Source organism: Asparagus officinalis, chromosome 3, assembly GCF_001876935.1.
Source record: "Asparagus officinalis chromosome 3, Aspof.V1, whole genome shotgun sequence".
In the NCBI taxonomy this organism is placed as follows: domain Eukaryota; kingdom Viridiplantae; phylum Streptophyta; class Magnoliopsida; order Asparagales; family Asparagaceae; genus Asparagus; species Asparagus officinalis.
The window spans coordinates 24,452,159-24,475,156 of NC_033796.1; the positions used below are offsets into that span (position 1 = coordinate 24,452,159).

The 22,998-nt window shown below is 34.9% G+C and overlaps 2 protein-coding genes across 2 annotated transcripts; one reads left to right on the forward strand and one right to left on the reverse strand.

Annotated features, from left to right (window-relative positions):
- On the forward strand, positions 9,168 to 14,290 carry LOC109833447 (hydroxyproline O-galactosyltransferase GALT6-like). The gene is made up of 7 exons (XM_020401118.1): positions 9,168 to 10,243; positions 11,073 to 11,305; positions 11,410 to 11,697; positions 11,784 to 11,912; positions 12,089 to 12,262; positions 13,299 to 13,406; positions 13,704 to 14,290. Exons 1-7 carry the CDS (start codon positions 9,391 to 9,393, stop codon positions 13,908 to 13,910), a joined length of 1,992 nt encoding a protein of 663 aa, XP_020256707.1. The 5' UTR covers positions 9,168 to 9,390; the 3' UTR covers positions 13,911 to 14,290.
- On the reverse strand, positions 17,277 to 20,445 carry LOC109832159 (probable prolyl 4-hydroxylase 7). Its single transcript, XM_020399597.1, has 7 exons — positions 20,203 to 20,445; positions 20,074 to 20,131; positions 19,911 to 20,003; positions 18,740 to 18,797; positions 18,443 to 18,618; positions 18,286 to 18,346; positions 17,277 to 17,649 (listed from the first exon to the last, which is right to left on the reverse strand). Exons 1-7 carry the CDS (start codon positions 20,310 to 20,312, stop codon positions 17,348 to 17,350), a joined length of 858 nt encoding a protein of 285 aa, XP_020255186.1. The 5' UTR covers positions 20,313 to 20,445; the 3' UTR covers positions 17,277 to 17,347.

Below are 22,998 nucleotides of genomic sequence, written 5' to 3' on the forward strand. Positions count from 1 at the left end.
TTAATTACTTTAAAATAATCTAATATAATCTAATAAGAATAAAATAACAAAGACATATATCTGTAGAAGGAGAGAAAGTGCTATGGAAATTATTGTAATTTCTTGGCTTATATACATTAGTATGTGATATTGCATGTGAGAGGATAAAAATTGTAAATAGAGTTCTATTTAAATAATAAGAGTATACTTAAACTTTAAAAATAATTATGCAGTACCGTGAACTACTTGAATTCTAGTTGGTGAGAGATCGCTACGATGTGTCCTCATATCGTAGTCGTTTATTTTAATTTTCCTTTTTTATAATTTTGAGAACGATTTTATCTCTTTAATTTGTTTGGTGGATTTTGCAAATACTCCATCCACATTATGTATATTTGTAGGTCTGTGTTGTCCCTATGTTCGACCTCTGGGACGGACATTATTTGTCTCACTAATTTGTTTGGTTTTTTGCTTATACGCCATTCATCTTGTATATATTTGTATACTTGACATTAAATAATTTTATTCAGGTTTATATTTTAATTTAAACTATATCATTATCTTCATTCTATGTATATCCAATAAGAATTCATCAATTTATCAACTCACTCTTACTTAATGGATTGATATTTAAATTTTAATGGTATTTTTGTCTACCAAAAGATTTTTCCGAACTCATGCTTTTAAAGTGAAAATATGGTATACCCATGTGAATTATCGCATGATATTTTACTATAGTTTTATACCCTAAAAGTTCATTTAAATTACAATAAAACCACATGTCTCCTAGATAAGTATTTTCCTCTTTTAGATGGGGGAGGGGCATTTTGGTCTTTACAAAAAATCCTAATAGCAACAATGTTTTTTAACGGAGAAAATATTAGGATATTTATTTACTCGGTCTATTTTTAAAATAGAGATCACTTATTTATAAGGTTGATGAAGTTATAGGACATTTTTGTGCAATTTAGCAAAAAAGTACAAAAGAAAAACAATTCACTTGTCTACTTCGTTCTTGGTTTCAAGTAGCCACCAGGCCGGCCTCTACCATCAGCTGGTTGAAGGCCTCCCAAGCAAAATGGGCCATTTGGCCATTTAAATAATTTAGCCCACTAGATACTGCTCTCCATCAAAACGGCTAGCAAGAACGGATGAGAAAAATACGGGCTAACCAGAACAGCTTAAAAAAAAAAAAACAACAAATGACTAAAATACCGACTACAAAAAAGTTAGGGCAAAAAAAAAAAAAATACGGGCTAACAAGAACAGATGAGAAAAAGCACGAAACAACAACAGCATAAATTATACAGCTATATATGAATAAATGATCAGTTATGTGCTTGTTGGATTTACCTTCCCTGGATTCCATTCAGATTTTTTTTTGTTGAGTTATGTGTGTTTTATCAAATTATTAATGGATTCCGATCATCTTTACTATCAAAGAGTTGGGAAGCGACTGTTACTGTGTGACAACATTTATTTATTTAGTGGATAATTGTGATTTGAAGTATAAGATAGAAAATTAATACAATTTATACGATACGGTGAATATTACATTCAAAATATAAATCATAATCACCATTTATGTAAATCAATTATTATAATTAATGTAGCAATCTCTCAATTATCTTTGATCTATGTATACACTCATAGCCTCAAGTAATAATTTTGAATTATTAATTTTCAGATATCAGTTGAATGCGCTTATTAATTGTCCTACTAAGACGTGTATATTACATTTTCCGAATACATTAGTGTATTTTTTTTAAAAGCGATGGTCTGAGGTATCAATGTATCATCGCTTGCATCCAACGAGCTGTTGCCAATTGCAATTATGCTGAAATATAAAAATAAATTGAAATTATTTCATGTGTAAAAGAAATTTTTAAGCTGTATGCACGAATAATTTAATTAATACCCTTTGCTTATAAACAGGTTATAATTATAATCATGAATGTCTACTAAAAACGTAACAATCTAAAATAAGTTAAGATGCATTGAAGCTTACACCATATATCGTAGCGGTACAGTATATATTTTAATTTCCAAGTCTCAATTGATCAGATTTATAATTGCTGCGATTATTTTTCGACTCTATAGTGGATATTTGGAAGTATCATGTCACACAACATATACGTTGGCCAGCTGAAACTGTTTTTCAAGTATAAGGGGCTGTTTGTTTGTATGTTTTTATCATGTAAAAGAATGGAAAGTGAAAAAAAGTGGGTCCTAACGTCAGCTTTCATCACTTTACATTGTTTGTTTAAATTCTTTTTTACATGAAAGCTTACACCTTTTGATGAGGTGTCACCGAAAGCAAAATCACTAAAATTAGGAGTGATTTTGTTGGAAAGCTGACACAATGTAGTAAATGTGTCTAAAATAGTAATAAAAAAGTCAAAACCTTGTAGAAAGTGGTGAGGTGGATAATCACTTTCCATTTTGAGTCATAAATACTCTAGTTTACACTATACTATCCAAACAATGTAATACTATTATTTTAGGATTCACAAAGATTCCTAACCAAACAATGTAAACACTCGAATAGAAAGTGGTGAGGTAGATAACCACTTTCTATTTTGTGTCATAAATACTCTAGTTTCCTAAAGGCATCCAAACAGCCCCTAAAACATAGTGACTTTCATTGTAGAGGGGGGAAACAAAGTAAGATATAAAATTTTTGACTACAGTTGTAATCGGGATAAGTAATAATCTTCAATAGTACACGGTGAAAAATATTATTCTGAACGTCAGAAAAAAGGATACATCACAGCTACGAGTATTTAAATATACAAAAATACTGAAAATTCTAGACATAAGATTATTATAAATGATAAGGAGACCAAAGTTAATTTTGTTACCTGGCATTTTGTTGATAGGAGTTTTGAACTTTTGATCGTTGGCATAAAAAACAATAATGGGGTATAACTATAAGTTATATTTAACTTTTAGGAAGAGTATGAAATACTAGGATCTACAAAGACCACAACTAATTAAGAAGAGGAACCATTGAAGAGGACGTGACCTGTTTTCTTCATGGACAACTAGGCAGGCTCCTTTCCTTTACCTCCAAACTCATAAGATGGTGGGGTCCTCTTCGTCAATACAAATGTCCGCCGCCTGAGCCACATAAGTGACAGGTGGGGGCTACAGAGTTTATGAATTTTAATGCAATGCACCTCCATTAAAAAAAAGAGTAAATTGCACATAAATACCATACATTTCCCGCTCATTGCACTTAAATACTACAAATTATATTTTAGCGCAAAAAATACCAAATTTTTTTTTTTTAAAACTTTGTATGTTACAATCATCGATCACGCAAACACAGAAATTTTTATGAAAATATTTCTCTAGAATACTTAAATGCTAATTTTCAAGCTTCTTAACTAATACAATTAGTTAAATTTGCTATCATCTCAACCAATTTTTTTCAAACTTATCTTAATTCAACTTTAAGAGCGGGGATATTTCTAATAAAAAAATTAAAAACATTAATGGTTAGAAAGCTCTAAAATTTTTATGTAAGTATCATATAGAAACATTCAGGTAAAAAATTTCATGTTTGCATGATCGGTGATAGTAACGTGGAAATTTTAGAAACATTATGGGTTTTTTTTTGCACCAAAATACAACTTGTTGTGTTTATGCACAATAAGTGAGAAACTATATGGTATTTAAGTACAATCTGCCCTTAAAAAAAACTAATTCAATAGACTAATACAAATTATTACTCTTGATATTGTTGGTATACTCATGTTTATTGGGAGAGTCTTCCGTTGTTGGGTATCGAGTTGGGGTTGGAATCCACGAGACAGATAAAATAAGCAAAGAGTTTTCTTGTTATTGGGTATCTTTTTTAAATTACTACATAATTAAATATGAACATAATTACGTTTGAGAGGGTTTTAAATATAAGTTTTTCGTACGTATTTTTTACTTCCAAAGAAAGCAATTCGATTAGCTCTTGGCAAAATCTTCAATCGTATAGGCAATTGAAAGTGTATTGAACTATCGTTACACTTGTGATACATTTATGTCGATAATAATTCATACGAACCTTTTACTTTATATTTTGATCACAGGACCTACCTATAGGGCCATTAGATCATATACTTTTTTATTTTTTTGCTTATTTAGAGTATATTTATGTAATTGGCTATGTAAAGCTTGTTTGCCTCTCCAGAGAAAATTGGACCCTTATATAGTTTTATTGTATAATTTTCGTTACTATAATGATTTCACTTCTATCACAAATTAATTTTGGACATGGACCAGTTAACAATTTGATTAAAATAATATCAACCGAACGAGTCTAATAAAAGAAGAGATCACCAAGTGATCATCTGTTTGCCAAAAAAAGGAAATAACAAAAATAAAAAATAAATAAGCTCCATCTAAATAGCGGGTCGGGTTCCGCTACGGGTCAAATTTTACCACCTTCAAATTTAAACTTGGTGGCAAGAAAGTACATATTCAAAATGGGGAGTGATAATGGCATAGCTTCTCATCGATGAATAGAGAAAACTAGTGGATGGCCTTTTTCCAATTCCAACCCCTTCCTGCTGTTTTCCCCCCAAAAAATTTAACTCCAGCTTATATATTTATGCATATTTTTTTATTTCACTGATTAGTTACGTATAAGTTGGGGAGCTCGGTGGTATTAAGCCTAATTGCCTAAACAAGTTAAGTTTCAATAAAAATTTAGAATACTATTTAAAGATTTGATTAGTTGAATTTTTCCAAGTGTCTAGTGTACACGGTTTTGAGATTCTCGTTGCTAACGTCGGTGGAGAAGCGAGAAAACAAATAGTTTAAGAGCTTTTTGCTTCGGTGCTCCCAAATTAGCATTTTTAAATTGAAAAAAAATTAAAACTATATAAAAAACCGGAAGGGCATTTTTGTCCAACCTATTTACTTACTTTCCTAACATCTTCCAAAACTGTTCTCAGTTTACTCCATCTTCGTTTTCTCTCTTGCTGCATCAATTCTTCGCTGTCAGGGACACCACCACAACTCAACCCAACCCCTCTCCTCCATCTGCCTTCTTCCCCACCTTCCACTCTCTCTTCCGCTCTGGAGATCTGTCTGCCATATCCTTCCTCATCGAACTAGACCGATCCTCACCTCTCCTCTGTCGTCGCCTCCTACACCTTTTCCGACATGCTTGACTGAGGCCCACCAGAAGCAAGGATGCAGGAATAGATGTTGTAAATAAACCAGTGCACCGCAAAGGTTTTTAGCTGTGTCTCAACGAAGATCCAGAAAATGTATTTTAAGCCTGACAATTTGATTTCTAATTTTTTTCATTAGTTCGTCTTTTTGTATCCCTTGAGGTTAGTATGTATGTAAACAACCCCAGCTAGGGCTCAAGTTTCCCAAAAAATTTTCAATGGGCAATATACATGTGAACAAGTGAACAACCCTAGCTTCCCAAAACGTTTCCAGTGGGCAACTGTTGGAAAAATCGAATTTATTTTTGTTCTTTATCTCCTCATCTCTTATGGAAATTTTCTTAAGATGTTTGATCATCTTTTATAAGTCTTAACCTCATCTCAGCGCGAGCGCATGTCTCAAACCTTACAAAATAGTTGTATATAGAATATTGATTAGTTGGTAAATGAAGAAGGAAGAATGGTAGAAAAGGAAATGGAGACGCATGAATTAGTTGTATAGTTGTAACTAATCACAAATTCTATTTCTCTTCTTATTTATACTTTCTAAAATAACCTTTTTATCTAAGTGAAATTACTCTTTTGGGTGTGGAACTCGTCTCAACTATCATATCCCTCAAATTTAGGATGTGAGAGAGACTTTCAAGAAAACAAATTACATTTCCTATCATCGGAACTCCCAACTTATTTTTGGGAGCACCGAAGCGGTCAGCATAGTTTAATACTAATTTACATTTGGAACCTTGAAGAGTTGCCTTATAGTCTAAATAAATAAATAAATAAATAAATAATGTAGCATTGTTATATTATCGCAACAAATAGATAAAACTGACTGTTAAGAAAACAAAACATGCTAAGGGTCTGTTTGGTTGGGTGAAAAATATCAAGAAAGCAACGTTATAGAAAACCTATTTCTACAAACTTTTCTTTTTTTGTTAGTTTGTTCCACATTTTAAAACCAAGTGAAACCAAGAGAGAGACCCTTCTATTGGTTGATTTTTTACACCAATTTGAGAAAACTCAATTTCCGAATTAGTTGTATAGTTGTAACTAATCACAAATTCTATTTCTCTTCTTATTTATACTTTCTAAAATAACCTTTTTATCTAAGTGAAATTACTCTTTTGGGTGTGGAACTCGTCTCAACTATCATATCCCTCAAATTTAGGATGTGAGAGAGACTTTCAAGAAAACAAATTACATTTCCTATCATCGGAACTCCCAACTTATTTTTGGGAGCACCGAAGCGGTCAGCATAGTTTAATACTAATTTACATTTGGAACCTTGAAGAGTTGCCTTATAGTCTAAATAAATAAATAAATAAATAAATAATGTAGCATTGTTATATTATCGCAACAAATAGATAAAACTGACTGTTAAGAAAACAAAACATGCTAAGGGTCTGTTTGGTTGGGTGAAAAATATCAAGAAAGCAACGTTATAGAAAACCTATTTCTACAAACTTTTCTTTTTTTGTTAGTTTGTTCCACATTTTAAAACCAAGTGAAACCAAGAGAGAGACCCTTCTATTGGTTGATTTTTTACACCAATTTGAGAAAACTCAATTTCCAAAATTTTTTAAAGGAAATTGCTTAAGATCTTAATAGGCTGTTACTGGTTTCTTTTTTTTTTTTTTTGGAAATAAACCAAACATCCCCTAAAATGATGGATGCTCGGGTTCCGCATCGGATATTTAAAATTATGAACATTCTGCCTCTGATTCACCCATCACCAAATATAATGTAAAAAAAGATAGATAATAAAGTGATAAAGCTTATTAAACAAAGGGGGAAAATCCTATGCCATAAAAATGTCAAGCGTAGTAGATAGATTTGTAGAGAATTGATAAATAAATAGTATATTTTAAGTCAGCTTAGTAAGAAGAATATTCTCTATCTAGAGAAGGCAAAGGGAAACTATTGTTGCGATTCCAAAGTGTAGTATATTCAAAGGAAAGCTATGAATCAATTTTTTAAAGCTCTAAATTCAAATTAATAGAACTTTATATGAATGAACATAGCCATTGCATTTTCTATAGCTCTTCGTAATGTTTGAAGAATTTTAAGTTCAAAGGTAATGGTGAAATTGCAACTCGTGAAATAGAGATTTTTTTATTTCCATCATTTAATATGTTTAGCATATAAATAGACTAATAGTTAGTTTATTGTACTATTTCCATCTTAACAAAACTTACTAGTCCTCTTAAAGCCTAGCCTTAGCTATATGCTTGAATTATTTACATCATAATGTATTTAGCATTAAGCTCCTATTTGAATTATTTTTATCGTAAACACTTCTGAAATGAAATAAGGTTAGCATCTTTTACTATTGCTTATTCTTCAGATGTATAATCTTTCTCTTTTCTTGTTTGAAGCAGATGGTCTTATCAGTTTATTTTCAAATTTCAAAATGTGAATTTATAGAAACATTACAATGCAAGTTAAAGACAAGCCTTTTCGTTTTTAAAAACTTTTAAATCATAATAGCTTAATCTTAAACGTGGAACCTTTCAATTCACATCCTATACTTTTGAGTGAGGCATTTATCAATTTGCAAGGTGCATGCATAAACCGCTTAGCTCCAAAGTGCCAAATCATAGTTTCTAAGGTTGTAAGTGAAAATATCCGCTCCTTACCACGGAGGTCCGCGAACAAAACAGAGAGATCAACGTAATGTCCAACTCCATAATGCTTTTTCACCCAACCCACGATCATATTAAGTTGCCCCACATAAAGCTACTGCCGTTACCTTTGTTTTTTTTTTTTTTGGTTTTTATATTATTTTCGTCCAAAATAAAATTTAGAAAAATATTTAAACTTATCAGATATCTACAAGACTACAATTGAATGTTAAATTGCATTACAAATTGGACTTATAGTTGAATAACCATTGCTAAGTAAGTCATGTTAAAAATAAAAATAGTTTTATTGACTTTTATAATCCATTACTAAATGATGTCATTTTATATAAATGAAAATTTTCAAATCAATTGACAATCAAATACAACACTGCTGTAATTTACGTTATCTAAACGAGTAGTAATAACTAGACTATACTTGTCAAACTGGTCCTACACTATTACTCCAAACAATACTACTCCAAACAATGCGAGGTGTATGATAACTCAAGCCAATTTTAATAGCAATTCAAGTGGAAGGATCTTAAAATTTTGTGTCTAGTAGTGTAAGAGCAGTTTAGAGAGTGTAATTCAATAATAATCATCTCATCTAAATTGTGAATTATAGATCACGTACTATGTTAGACATTCAAATATTAAAAAAAAGGATCTATGAATATCAGTAAATTATTATTTGTTTGTAATAAAAATATATAAAATCTTTTATTAGCAAGAACACTACTTGTTTTCTAGACGTTTTTCTTCAAGTTATGATAGATACAATGTTTGATATTACCCATGCCTCATCTATACTCAATTCCTACAAGCTCAGATGTCATACCCGCCACACAAGTAGAAACACAATATTTGGTTGTTTCATACATTGTTGTAGATATGAGTATAGAGAGCTTTACTCGCATCACGTTAGAAAAAAAAATCAATACCTAATCTACCAATTATTTTGTTTCCTATTTTAGTGATTTAAAATTAAATCAAATAGAAGTAAGAAATATAATTCCCAATACTGGTTTGATAGATAATTCTTAATATTTTTTGAATATAGGCTTTTCTTGGGAGAGATGGGATATGAATACAGTATGGCATATATTTATCTATAACTCATGTTTTCTTACTGAAATACACTCAAAACTAATTGATATGCAAATAAAGAAGCAAAGCCATATAAAAAATAGATTCAAAGAACACGGCTCTCGTTATTTGGCATTGCGAAGGGACAGACGAAGGTTTTATTTGAAGAGTTCTCATTTTCTCCGCTGTCTTCTGTTCCTTACCAAACACGAAAACTACGCCGGGTGCCCCCAAACCCAAACCCGTTCCCATTCCCTTCTCAAAGTTTACATAAATACCCACAATTCAAATTATTTACAGAATCACCCACCTCTCCCTACTATTAACGTTTCTCTCTCTCTCTCTCTCCCCTTCCCTTCACGCACCGCCCTCTTCTCTCTCTCTCTCACCCTCACCCTCGGCTCTCCTTCCTCAATAAATCTCCGTCCCAGTTAGGGTTTCCAAATTGCCCCGACCTCTCTCTTCCCTCTCCTCAGTCAATTGCAATCTAGGGTTAGGGTTAGGGCTTCGGATTTCCCCCAATCCAATCGATGAGGAAATCCAAGCTCGAACCGCCTTCCCTCAGCAAGAACCGATCTTTCCAGATCCTTCTAACCCTAGCTTTCATCTACCTCTTCTTCCTCCTGTCCCAGTTCCCTTCCCTCCTCTCCCGCCCCTCCTCCTCCTCCTCCGCCGCCTCCACCTCCACCGCCGGCGATCCCCTCCGCAGCGAGCAGGAGACCGACTTCAAGTTCGCGCCAAAACGCCCCTCTCATCTCGTCCACACCTCAACGCAGTCTTCTTCTTCTTCTCCGTCCCCGAAATCATCCTCTTTTCCTACTCATCGTCGAGCTCCCTTCGTCTCCGGCCTGAGATTCGGAGATTACGGAGCTGACGCAATCAAGCACAACTTCTCCGAGATTCATCGAGTTGCGAAAGAGGCGTGGGACCTCGGGCGCAAGAACTTTAGGGAACTGAACAGTCTGCCTCCGTCAGCTGCCGATAAAGTGAAAGCCAAGGAGGAAGAGTCTTGCCCGTCTCATGTAACCCTGACGGGAGCTGAGTTTGCCGCCAAGGGGAAAGTTATGGTGATCCCCTGCGGGCTGACACTTGGGTCCCACATCACTCTGGTGGCGACGCCCTACCCTGCGCACCCGGAGTACGACCCGAAGATTGCGTTGAAGGAAGGGGATCAGGCGGTGATGGTGTCACAGTTTATGATGGAGTTGCAGGGGCTTAAGACTGTGGATGGGGAGGAGCCGCCGAAGATTTTGCATTTTAATCCGAGGCTGAAGGGGGATTGGAGTGGCCGGCCGGTGATTGAGCAGAACACTTGTTATCGGATGCAGTGGCACACGGCGCTCAGGTGTGAAGGGTGGAGGTCCAGAGCTGATGAGGAGACTGGTAAGATTCTGTCAAATTTATCTAAATGTTTGTTTTCTCTGTTTAATAGGGTGGTGCCTTCATATGAACTGCGACATTGATGAAAAATAGTTTTTTTTTACCCATGGGGACTTTGGGATTTTGATAATTAATTTCATTGTCTTCTGAAAAGGGTAATTTTGGTATAAATGCGTGGAGTTTTAGCTCAGTGGATTTTTGTAGTGTAGTCAATGTTTTTACTATGAAATAATGAGCTCAAAATCTGAATTTGTTATTGGTCTTAATAGTAGTATCCCTTTCTGTATTAAAAATGTATAATTTTCCTGAGAACTTTGGGTAGTGAGAGATTAATTTCATTTTTCTTTTGAGAAAGGGTATTCTTTGATATAAGTGCATGGAGTTTTGGTGATTTAGAATGTTTTGGTAAGGATCGGGAATGTTTTAAATAATGAGTTCAAAATCTGAATTTGTTAGTGGATCTTAATAGAAATTTCCGCTTTTAAGATGACCTAATTCTCCTATCAGACATTTCAATTCTGGTTGGCAGGTAGGAAGTCTTAATTTTAATGCTTGAGACGTTTTTACATATGATGTGCTTGTGAAAAAGACCGGTTTAACTAAATCCTCAATTTTGTAATGGTCTTATTTCATTTTATTGGAAATTACAATTTTCATGTATGATTTTGTGTTCTAATTCTGTGCTCCGTATGCTCTGATTTTTTTCCCGGGTGAATGAAGGATATAACCATCTGATTCTAGTGTAATTTAGGTCTATCCTTAATGTCTGTGCATCTGTTAAATAACATCAAAATTGATCTTTTTTTTTGTGTGGTTCAAATTGACTTTACAGTGGATGGGGAAGTAAAATGTGAAAAGTGGATCCGGGATGATGATAACCATTCAGAGGAATCTAAAACAACATGGTGGTTGAACAGATTAATTGGGCGAACAAAGAAGGTCTCTTTCGATTGGCCATATCCATTTGTTGAGGGTAAACTGTTTGTTCTCACATTGTATGCTGGTCTTGAAGGCTACCATGTCCATGTAGATGGGAGGCATGTGACATCTTTCCCTTACCGTACTGTAAGTGTCTTGATAGCATCTAATGCTACTTGTGGCTATTAGTTAAGCTATATAATTTCTAGCTCTCGTTACTTATGGAGCATGGCTTATACATGTTTTTATAGGGATTTGTTCTTGAGGATGCTACTGGTTTGTCATTGCATGGGGACTTAGAAGTCCACTCGATATTTGCTGTTTCATTACCCACGTCACATCCTACTTATGCCCCGCAAAAAAGTCTTGAAATGTTGACTGAGTGGCAAACCCCAGCACTTCCAGATGGACCTATTGAGCTTTTCATTGGCATCCTTTCAGCTGGTAACCATTTCGCAGAGAGAATGGCTGTGAGGAAATCATGGATGTCTACAATTAGGAAATCATCGAATATGGTGGCTCGCTTTTTTGTTGCTCTGGTAATTTTCTGATCTCTCATGCAGTATAATTGGGTATTATGTAAGTTGGTGTGGGGATTTCGACTAATAGTGATCTTTCACGACAGCATGGGAGAAAAGAAGTGAATGTGGAGTTAAAGAAAGAGGCAGAGTTTTTTGGTGACATTGTGATCGTGCCTTATATGGATAGCTATGACCTTGTTGTCTTGAAGACCCTCGCGATATTGGAATATGGCGTAAGTGAGATATTGATGAATGATCGCTTATATTTTCTTGTTTATTTATATCTTTGAGGAAGAGTTAAAATTTGAAAATAGTCAATCTATTTGCTTAGACTGGGTTGGAGTTTCAAAATAGTTGATTGAGTTCTGATTTCTGTTGTTTTTCTTTTCAACTTGTATTGATAATGCAGGTCCGTACTGTCTCAGCAAAGTATATAATGAAGTGTGATGATGACACATTTGTTAGGATTGATTCAGTGATGAAAGAAGTCAATAAAATTCCAAAGGGTGCAAGCTTATACGTGGGGAATATAAACTTTTACCACAAGCCTTTGCGCTCTGGGAAATGGGCTGTGACATATGAGGTATCTTTTGTTTTTATCAAATAGCTTGTTTATCTTTAGACTTGTATATCGGATCTATTGTTCCCTGTAGAATTTTTTTGACATCTGAAGAATTACATAGATATGCATGAATTGCAAATTGGCAAGCACTGGGATCTCATTTTAGTGCTGGTTCCATTTTTTTAGAATCTTCTAGGGCGTGTTATGATGTTAATGGACACAATGATATGAGCATGAAAATAAAAGAGAATTTTTTTAGTATGTCTACTGTGATCAACTTCTTAGGTGGTAAAAGATTCTCTTGAGGCAATCTTCTGCAATATTTTCTTTTACTGCTATCTCTTTTAAACAGCATAAGTTCTAACTGTTACCAACGGGATCCCCATAAGCGGAACATTTTTGCAGTTGCTTGGCTGTTGCAAGCATCTAATTTTCTATCGAAAGACAACTTTTGTGTAACAATGTTTGCATCTGCTTCGCTTTCTAGCATATCATCCCAGGGCAAGCAAGCTGCAATATCATAGGTCCTAACCCACTTGTTTTGAATAGCATGATCGCTTCCTGCAGAGGTTCTTGTAATGTTGTATAGGTGGCTGCGTCATTGTACCCACTGCCATTCAATTTTTCTAGTCCTTTATTCCTTGGTAGTTGGCAGAGACTTGGTAATGACAAAGGTTTTCGCTGGAAAAGATGTCTGTGATGCGGTCACTATATTTTCAATCATGCATATCAAGCCTCAGGATGCATTTAGGTGCTAACTATGTAATTGGGAGATGAACGTGTTCTACAATGAGTAAGTTAAAGAATTAAGAGCTTGGACCAAGCTGCAGGAGGCAAAGCTGTCAGCTACTGACCAACTGAAGACTCTTTTTAGTATTGTTTATCTAGGTTGAGGGCACAACTGGTGAACCATCAGAACTTAGGAACATGCAAAAATCAGTGCTTTATACGAACCATTCCTTTAGATAAATTATTGTCTTCTCTCTATCATTTAGATATACATACTGTATTTACTTCCAATTACTGACTGAATATCTGTTTTAACTTTTCATTTCAGGAATGGCCGGAAGAGGACTATCCACATTATGCAAATGGACCTGGATATGTTGTGTCAGCTGACATTGCCCATTTTATTGTGGCAGAATTCGAGAATCACACATTAAGAGTAAGTTTATTGAACTTGTATACCTTGCATTAACTATTCACACTCTGTCTTGCCTGAGAATTGCTGAAAAATTATGATTCATTTGTCATCCCTGGATAATCTCTGACGTCTACTCGTCCTCGACTTATAGCTTCCCATTAGGGATGCCCTTTACCTATTGTATATCTGCTTTTGCTAGTGGAACAGGCTTTACAATATCTTTATGATGCCTTTATGTCCACCACTTTCTTTGTGTACTCTGACATTTGTGATAGGAAAAAAAGAAAAGTAACTTACAAGTGTGCAAACATGATGCAGCTATTCAAGATGGAGGATGTGAGCATGGGCATGTGGGTCGAGCAATTCAACAACACAAGACCTGTTGAATACGTCCATAGCTTGAGATTTTGCCAGCACGGGTGCATAGAAGACTACCTTACTGCTCATTATCAGTCTCCAAGGCAAATGATATGCATGTGGGAGAAGTTACAGGAGGGAAAGCCTCAGTGCTGCAACGATAGATGACACCACACGGGCAATCAATCGAGAGTTTTATCAGAGAAGAATTTTGCTGTTCGCCTGACATTTGATGAGAGGAAAATGAGGCTGGCTCACCCAGATTCATTCATTGTTTATTTTCTTTTTTTCTTTTGTCTTTTGGTGAGAGGCTGGTGGGTTGAAGGGTACAGCTCTTATGAGGCTGTTTTTGTACATTTTAACAGGCGAAAAAAGAGAGAAGTAGTTTATGTTATGTATTGTAGGGTCTGTGAAGAGGACCATCAGATGATAGTATAGTTTTTTACCCCCCCTTGTTTTTTCCCTTGACTCCTGGTGACGAACATTTTAATTTACAACTTTGTAAATTTTCTGCTTAAATGGCATTCCATACTTGAGATCTTGCGGCTCTTTATTTGTCTTTCACCATACTCTTCATATTGACTCTTAAATGTTGATAAGAGAAATATGACATTGTGGAGTGTAAGAGCGAAATTCTTATTTTCTTTGTCTTGGTCACGAAACTTTAGGTGTTCTTATATAATTGCGTAACATATGAATCCTTGATTTTCTAAATGGAATGTTGAAGAAGTCCGCATCCCTTGTTCTGTCTTTGGATCCTAGTTGGTGGACCCGGGAATTCTTTGAAACCTTCAAATTCCTTCTGGTGGGCATCGGTCTCTTTCAAAGTGAAAGGATGATGGCTGGAAGTGGAAGCTCTCCCCCATATGCGAGGACCACAATTTTGAACTTCTCATGGGAACACCATGGGCCACAAATCAACTTTTTAACTTGGACAATTTTAGCCAGCATATTTTATGAAAATAATTTTTTCCCCCTTCTAATATTCAGTGTTTGGTTAAAAGAGTTCTCTCTAGGTAATTGAGACTCATAATACCTTAACAGAGCTTTCTTTTAAGAGAGAAAGTATCAAGTGGATTCAAATCCATGACATTAAGTGTGCACTAAAGAGATGTTAATTCATGAATCATTAGACTTTCGTACTTAGAGAAAATACCAAATGATCTCGAATACATGACATTAATTGTGCACCACACGGATGTCAATTTTTGGATTATCAGACTTCGAGATTCATGTACGGATCTAATGTCTAACATCTTTTTCGCGTACATTTAATGCATTGGACTAGATCCATTGTATACTTTCTTCTCGTGTCAGGTTCAATGATTGTCATCATTTTGATGCACATTTAATGTCATGATCCATAATCATTGAATAAATCATCTCATGAACGCAATCAAAATACATTTACTCTCATGACAATCAAAATAGATTTCCTCTCATGACCATCATGGAATATTTTGTACAGTTACTATGTATATTTCACTAGAGACTTTCTTATTGTAGAAATCTTATTATCTTTGTTGCATGCATCATTTATTATGACAAATTAGGATTAATTGTAATCCTAATTTGATACGACATTTTATAGCAGCAAAGATTACACAGTTGAGATGAACGGGTTTAGAATAGATCCTCTTCACTACTAAAAAAATGTAGTGGAGCGATCCTTAATCATAATTATTAATTATCTAGCGGATGATTATGAATTTTTCATTAAGTGCAAATTAAAAATGAGTACAATACACATGGATATAGTGAGTGTTAGATTTAAAATGTGTCACAATCACCTACTAAATAATCAACCGCTAGAAATAAAAATAGCAGTCTCTCCATTATTTTCTTGCGGTAGAGTGAAACCAAATTGCAGATGAATTGGATTATAGAGAGTATCATCCTCTCCGGATAACATGAACCATAACCAAACGGAATAATTATCAGCATAAAAATCTAAATATTTGTTTTTATCTTCCAGCATGTGCAGGGATTCTGTAAATGAGGAGATTCTGTTCCTTGTCCCCTTTTGGTTTGACATCCAAATTTTGCTCTGAGCCCACATGCTTTTTATTGGCCCTCAACCTACTTTTTGATTCCCTTTTAAGGAATTTTCCTTACAAAATATTTACTTTTTTTAGAAAGCTTACAAAATATTAATATTGTAATTTTACAAGTTATCCCGTGAGGACCCACTTGAAGCGTGCATCTGATTTCAAAACTATTCATCACTTTTCATATGATGTGTATGCAGTGTGCTCTATTTTATTGGATGTGATTGCCAAAGGACTCGCCATTTTGTAGCATGTGCCTGCAACAATTTTGTTTTTGCACTCTGTGCGAGTTCTCTAATTCCTCGAGAGAAATCCTCGATACCAACTATACATATCCATCAGTTCAGTTGTATCTATATTTCTAGTTGAGTAGGGAATATGTAATAAATTACATCTTTCTTTTCTGAATATAAAATATGTTTCTTCTGCCCTCTATGTGTACGGATTAAATTCCTCCTCTTTTGCAAATTGTATCATTCTTAAACTTCATCAAAATTCTCATGAGCTTATTGACTTGTTTCTATTTTCTGTAGATCACATGACATAGCCTAAATAGTAAAGAAGAGTCCCCAAGACCACCTTTAAAATAGGATTATTCTTTAGAGTTTATTTTTTTGTTAATTTATACGTAAACTATCTTTAAACGGTTTTTGTTGCAATCAACTACCCGGACTCACTTTTAAATGTTGTTGATTTTCTAAGAAATATATTTTGGAGTTATGCATAAAAATATTTTCTTTAATCAATCTAATTAGAATTAGTTCATACTTGAATATATTTTTATTCATAACTCTAAAATAAATTTCATAGAAATCTTTTCATTATAGTTATACAAAATTAAGTCAAACTTAGAAATTTATCTGAAATTCTGAAAGGAACATATTAACTGTTTATTTCAAACAATTATCAAGCCTCTTGATCAATATATTTTCGAAGAATATGTATGTCTATTTCAAACAATTATCAAGCCTCTTGATCAATATATTTTCAAACAATTATCAGACTTCGAGACTTTTGAGTATTGTGAGAGTGAGATATTGTGAGCAAGTTGAGAGCTTTGGTTGAGGGTTAGTTTGTGAGTTTTGTGAGATTGTAACCCTTTGTACTCTCTTTGATTTAGTGGAACCTCCTTATCCTTTCCCCGTGGACGTAGGCAATTTGCCGAACCATGTAAAATTGATTGTCTCGTTATTTGTGTGATTTGTAATAGCTTTTAGGTTCCCTCGACAGGTCAGTCCTAGAACTGATGAGAGGAAGAGCTGATATCTCACTTGGTTGAGATATTTTGCTTAAGGTTCTTGTTTCCTTTGTGAAACAGGATTTCCTATTGCGACCTGACTCTCTTGTTGTGCTGTCAAAGTGCTGCCAAAATTTCCGCTGCACGCAACAGTTTTATTTTTGGCAAAAACACCATGAAAACAAGTAAAACCCCATGGTATCAAAACAAAGCCTAACTAAATGTTAGAAATACACGTATAGCCACAAAGTTGATCATTTAGCTAAACATTAGAAATATTAAGGGTATGTGTATGAAGATTGAACACAAATTTTTATTTTCTACGAACACATCCTGCAACTCTTTCGGCAAAAACCTGGGAAGGTTTTGGAGCCTACCATATAAAGAGGATTTTTTTGGCATTCACCTGCAGCTGCCCATTGAGGGCATAACAAATTCTCATCAGCACATTCTCCATTGCCAACGCGGGTTGGACGTGTATAGGATCCAACGTGGATCCACTTTGTTGCGGACCATTTTTCGCCAACTATCACTGGGCAGCTTCCGTGCAAACTTAATGGATCTGTTGTCGCATTAATATGAAGACTAAAGAATAGTAACGCGTCGCCCTTGTCAGGTTTCACTAGAAAAACATTGATGGTAACAAGATCAGCTTCAGCAAACAAGACAGATATTCTAATCACAGCTCAGAAATACTAAGATCACGAGGAGTTTTAGGAAAGGCATCACATATATTTTCTTGATATTGTGTTATCTTTTATTTCTAAAATGGTAAAAGGGGGGCAATATGAGGTATCTACTTCGTTAAAAAAGAAGAAGAGAACGTAAAGGATCAAGAAAAAGAAGGCACTGCAGGCCCCAAGATGCTTGAGTCAATAATAGCTAAGGTTTGAGATTAAAAAAAAAACATGATATTGATCTTCCATGAAATTGGTGTTGTGTTTAATGGATGAGATAACACCAAGCCGACTGTGGTACATTGCTGGAGTTAGGATAGATTGCACCTGTAGTGTTATTATGAAGAAAGGATAATTGGAAAGGCAAAACGCAATCACTTTACCATAAATTATCAAGTTAAAAATCTTATGAAGGACATCAAGAACTACCCTAAGACAAAATCAAAGTAATGAGGACCTAATGTTGTAAAAGTAAAAAAAATGGATGTAGCAGTTATAATTCAAAATTCAGTTCCATCTGGTTTTGGGGCATCATTTTAAATGGAGATAAAACTTGGTATCTAATTTTCTACTGATTTTACCTGCATATCCCTTTTTTGCGCAGTCTGACCAAGATTCATTTTTCTGTTGCGTAAGTGCCCCCTGGACAATGAAGCTTATAAGCTAAATATAATCATAAATGCGTAGGCATCTGAAAAGGAAAATAGTGGAACATGGATAATGTTATATGAATTATACCTCTGCAATTGGAAAAACAGTCTCCCCACCCTTCTCAACATTTGATAGGTACATAAGTACTGTAGCGAATCGATGACCTCCACGTGCAATATTAACTTTGTCAACAAAATAATCGAAATGGGGCTCATACTTTTGACCAATCTCGTATCGTAGGACTTGGATGGCTTCACCATTTTCTAATTAATAAAAGAAATTTCAGAAAAAATTCCTTTGTTTTCCTTAGAGTGGGTAAATTTGAGACCTTGTGAAACACTAAAAGAAGGTTTCTAGTATCTACAAAAGAATTGACGGAGTTACCTTCTGGAAGAAAGGTCCAAGATGCAATTCTTTGCTCAATTCTTGTGACAATTTCATCCTTCAGGCAAGAAATATGCATTTTGTCAAATTTTTGGCGTTCACGTTTGACACTACACTATACTGGATATTGTAAGAAAACAACCGCTAATACTATAAAGGGACTGCATTAAGAGGGGACATGAACAATATCTTGAAAGATTTTACCTACACGTAAGACATAATATATCTACTGTAAAAACATCAATAGGTTGTAAAAATTGTTTCTTTTGCCTTTCTAGGACGTCAATTAAACCTTAAGATAAATAGGAAAAATAGTTATACCATGCTAAAAGAGACTCTTCACTAACTCAGATCTTTCCTGGGGTTTCTAAATGTCAAATTATTAAATTCATATAGGTTGTGAAAACTATTGATTATAGTTACTACTACTTATAAGAAAAATAGAACATAAGCCTGATAATCCAACTTTTACATGGCTTCAACAAGTGTTCTCTCCATTCACCGGATGGAATCTACTTCTAAACTAGCACATCATAAAATAGCTTTAGCTATGGCGCAGAGGCAGGGACCTTTAAGATGACGCCCAAATAATCCATGTTCAAATCCTACTAGCCTCAGACTACAGAGCTGATTTTAAAAATAAATAAATAAATACCGCGCTATGTGAGTCCATATATCGGGCTATGAAAAGGGTGCTCACCATAGGGAGACATACTAGCGTATAAAACAATAATCCTCAGTCTTCACCTAGCGGTATAAAATAAATTCCAGTATGTGAGTCCATGGTTAGGGCCATGAAAATGGGGGTCAGCCTGCAGCTGCAGGTGCATGTTAGAATATAAAACAATAATCCTCAGTCCTTCGGAGTTTTTGTGTACTCGCAGGACCGTTAAGAAGCTTCATACAGAATCTTGTCAATATCAATTATTAACCATGGTTCAATCGAGCAACAACAACAGCAACACACCAAAACCACCCCATAAACTAATTTCCAGATCGTATTACGAAACCAAAAAAAATCTCTTCCAGAGGATTTCTTATGTTCAAGTTTAGCGCCATAAGCAAATAAAAGTTCGAGAAAAATCCAGACTTAAGCATTCAATTCATCACCGTCAGTATCAGCAAAAGCCCATAAACAAACGATAACCAACACAGAGCGCTCGTCAATTACCTGATGTGTGCTAAGAAACATTCCAGAGCTCGTCCTGACCTCACCATCACACTCTTTCCAGATCACAGTCGATTTCTCTAGCTTATCTCTGGCCTAAATTCACCAATACAATCAAATGAGTCCTCAAAATAACAAATTTCATAAGAAACTTGATCCTAATTACCAGTGAAATGAGATGGTCACACTCTTCATGAGAGAGAAAGCCCTTGTACAGAAAAGCCCTGCAGCAGAAAATCAAAACCCATGAACCAAAAAAAGAAGGGAAATCAAGAGAGTGAGAAATGGCAGTAACCTTGGTCTCCATGAGAGTTGGGTGACTCGAGTTGGGTCGAAGGAGCGGACATGGGTGGTGAAGATGAAGCAGAAGAGGAAGGAGAGGGAGAGGGGAGAGATCAAACCCATTTTGATATCGATTTCGATTTCTTGAAGGAGAGAGAGGATTAAGCATTGCGGTTTTCCTTGTGAATCTTTGTAATAAATGCATAATAACAATGCGTGCTAGAGATCTTTCCTTGTTTTCTCTTCCAGAGGCGCCCACGGGAATCTGCTATTGGATTCTGAAGGAAATATACTGAAGATTTTGACTCTTTTGTTTCCTTTTCGAGCGTCGCGGCTTTGGAAATTTTTGTTTCTTTGTTTGTTCTGTGAGCTTGGGCCTATATTTGGGCTACAAGCCTGAAATGGTAATTTATATTGGATTTGTATTTGTTTGACAAAGTTGCGAACAGGCCCAAAGTATATTGAGGGATATTCATGACTCGCCGTCAGGTGTCCGTTGGAAAAAATAGTCAATTAAATGAATCCATTGAGAAGACCATACTAATTGTTTTTTAATCATTGTTTCGTACGGAATGGTCTAGAAATGAAGAGAAAAATGTTAGTTTGATATGGAATATTCTAAAGAAAAAAGAAAGAGAAAAAAAAAGAAAGCGAAAAATATTTTGTTAAATTACTATTTGCCCTCCAAAATATAGTAGAAATGAGAACACATTCTCCAATCATACATTTTTTTACTGCATCCACTAATATTTTTATATAGTACTATAGACTTTGCGTGCAAGTTGACAAGTGAAATATGGAAAAAAAAAGATCCCTCCGATTCTTAAACTTGTTCCATGCATACACAAAATTTGATAAAAAAATCCCTTGAACATCTTTTTCAATTGGGGCATGTTTTGTTCACTTGTACTAAAACGCGTGAAATGTACTGTAGCGTGGAAATGTTTCATCCAGCTAAGCCTGACAGCTATAGTAAAATTAGTCCAAAACACTTCATTTTGGTGAGAAATGGTCACATACTGCCACCTAGGTTTTTTCACTTCCATGTTAGCCTCTAAACTGCACAACCTAACAGAATAAGCACGTGACGGCTACACTGCATTTCGCGCAAAAACATCACAACCAAACAGACCCTTGGTATACCAAACAAATCCATCTGGTGAATCTTGATAACATAGGCTTATTTTAATCACAATTGATCAGCGAAATCCTCTGCATCGTCGTAGTTTAGTACTATTGTCAATTGCTCAAACAGGCAGGCTTATGGTTCTACAATCAGATTGTAGATTTTAGGTAATTCCGGTACTGACATTTCGTTAATTATTTATAATATCGTTATTGTTGTTGTTGTCTTATGAAAAAGGTCGGGGAATTAGATTTTTTATCACGGTATTTTTTACACAACTGAACGTTCATATCTATGTTTTAATTGCTTAGATGACCGATCATCTAATTAAATGCTAATGGATCTGCTAATCACTTCTAATTTTGTTCCATCGATTGATATAATTTATTTCGCTTATGTGATATAAAAAGTTATTGATCATTTGATATAATGGATTCTGTCTATGGGTAACATCCTGATCACTTCTGAAAAGTGCAAATTTGTGACATATTAGTCAACTTGTATTTGATAATTATATTGCAATTGACATAATGCTTAAAAATAAACGGAAATTTACAACTTAAAGAATTAGGTAGTCCAATTGGTATTTAACTTCACGACCGGTCATCCAATCCATTAATATATATGTATGAATTTTTCAATTATGAGATAAATACAGTGACTAATGATCCAATTAACCACGAAAAGGTCCTATTAGACTCACCGGCCATGATGGCATGGGCACTATTGTGGGTAGTGATGAATAAGTTGAGATTATTATTATGTTTAGAGAAACCAGAAAATAGCGTGTGCCCACTTGCCCGATGGAAAATGCGACACCAATCTCGAAAACCCTCAATTTGATGTCTGTCTCAATTTTGATTTTAGAATAACACCAACAATATTTGTTGGGATTGTGTCTTTGATTCTTTATATAACTTCATGAGAATTAGATAGGGTTAGAGATCTATCATGATTAGAAGATTGAGTCTTATCATAATTAGGAGTTTGAATTTTATTCTAATTAAAAAGTTAGGCTAGATATATGGTTTTGGTTTCCCTATATATATTCTTATATTGTTAGAGGAAAAAACCAAGCAGATGAGAGAGAGCCAATATTCTTGTAATCTAGGGTTAACAGATGACGTAACCTGATTCAAGAATATTGTGCGAGGGGAGAGGGTTTCGTAGTCTTTGTCCGTGCAAAATATTACATCATTGAGTGAGAGTTACACAGTTTTTGTCCGTTCAAAAGATTGTAAGGAGAGGGCTTTGGAAAGAATATGAGAGTTGATTATGTATGTGAGATTGAGAGATTCAGAGACAAGAGTTGAGTGGTTCATCTTTTAGTTCTCCCTAATACATATTTGATTTCTCGTATTGTTGCCTTGTGGACGTAGGTCGAAGTTGATCGACCGAACCACGCAAATATTGGTGTTATTTTTTCTTGATTGTGGTTATTATCTATCTTGTTGATTGTAGGTTTGCTTCCGAGTTGCACATATTATAGTAGACGGAAATAGTAAAATTCCCCAACAATTATAATTAAACGTTTGCAGTACAATGTCCTGAACCTGTTTGCGTTAATGCCGGAGTGAGCGACGTAGCAGTGGACCTGCAGGTGACTCCATGAAAATCTTTGTAAATTGATTTAGCAAAACAAATTCATGTAATTCTGTATGAAATGGCTCATATTTTTCGCAG

What these genes read in the sequence shown, in the direction of transcription:
- LOC109833447 (XM_020401118.1), top strand. Translation starts at nt 9,391, where the DNA reads ATGAGGAAATCCAAGCTCGAACCGCCTTCCCTCAGCAAGAACCGATCT. An exon ending in CTCGCTTTTTTGTTGCTCTG is followed by an intron (nt 11,698 to 11,783) that starts GTAATTTTCTGA and finishes CTTTCACGACAG; the next exon opens with CATGGGAGAAAAGAAGTGAA. An exon ending in TCGCGATATTGGAATATGGC is followed by an intron (nt 11,913 to 12,088) that starts GTAAGTGAGATA and finishes TTGATAATGCAG; the next exon opens with GTCCGTACTGTCTCAGCAAA.
- LOC109832159 (XM_020399597.1), bottom strand. Translation starts at nt 20,312, where the DNA reads ATGGGTTTGATCTCTCCCCTCTCCCTCTCCTTCCTCTTCTGCTTCATC. An exon ending in CAACTCTCATGGAGACCAAG is followed by an intron (nt 20,132 to 20,202) that starts GTTACTGCCATT and finishes TTTCTGCTGCAG; the next exon opens with GGCTTTTCTGTACAAGGGCT. An exon ending in GTGACCATCTCATTTCACTG is followed by an intron (nt 20,004 to 20,073) that starts GTAATTAGGATC and finishes TGGTGAATTTAG; the next exon opens with GCCAGAGATAAGCTAGAGAA.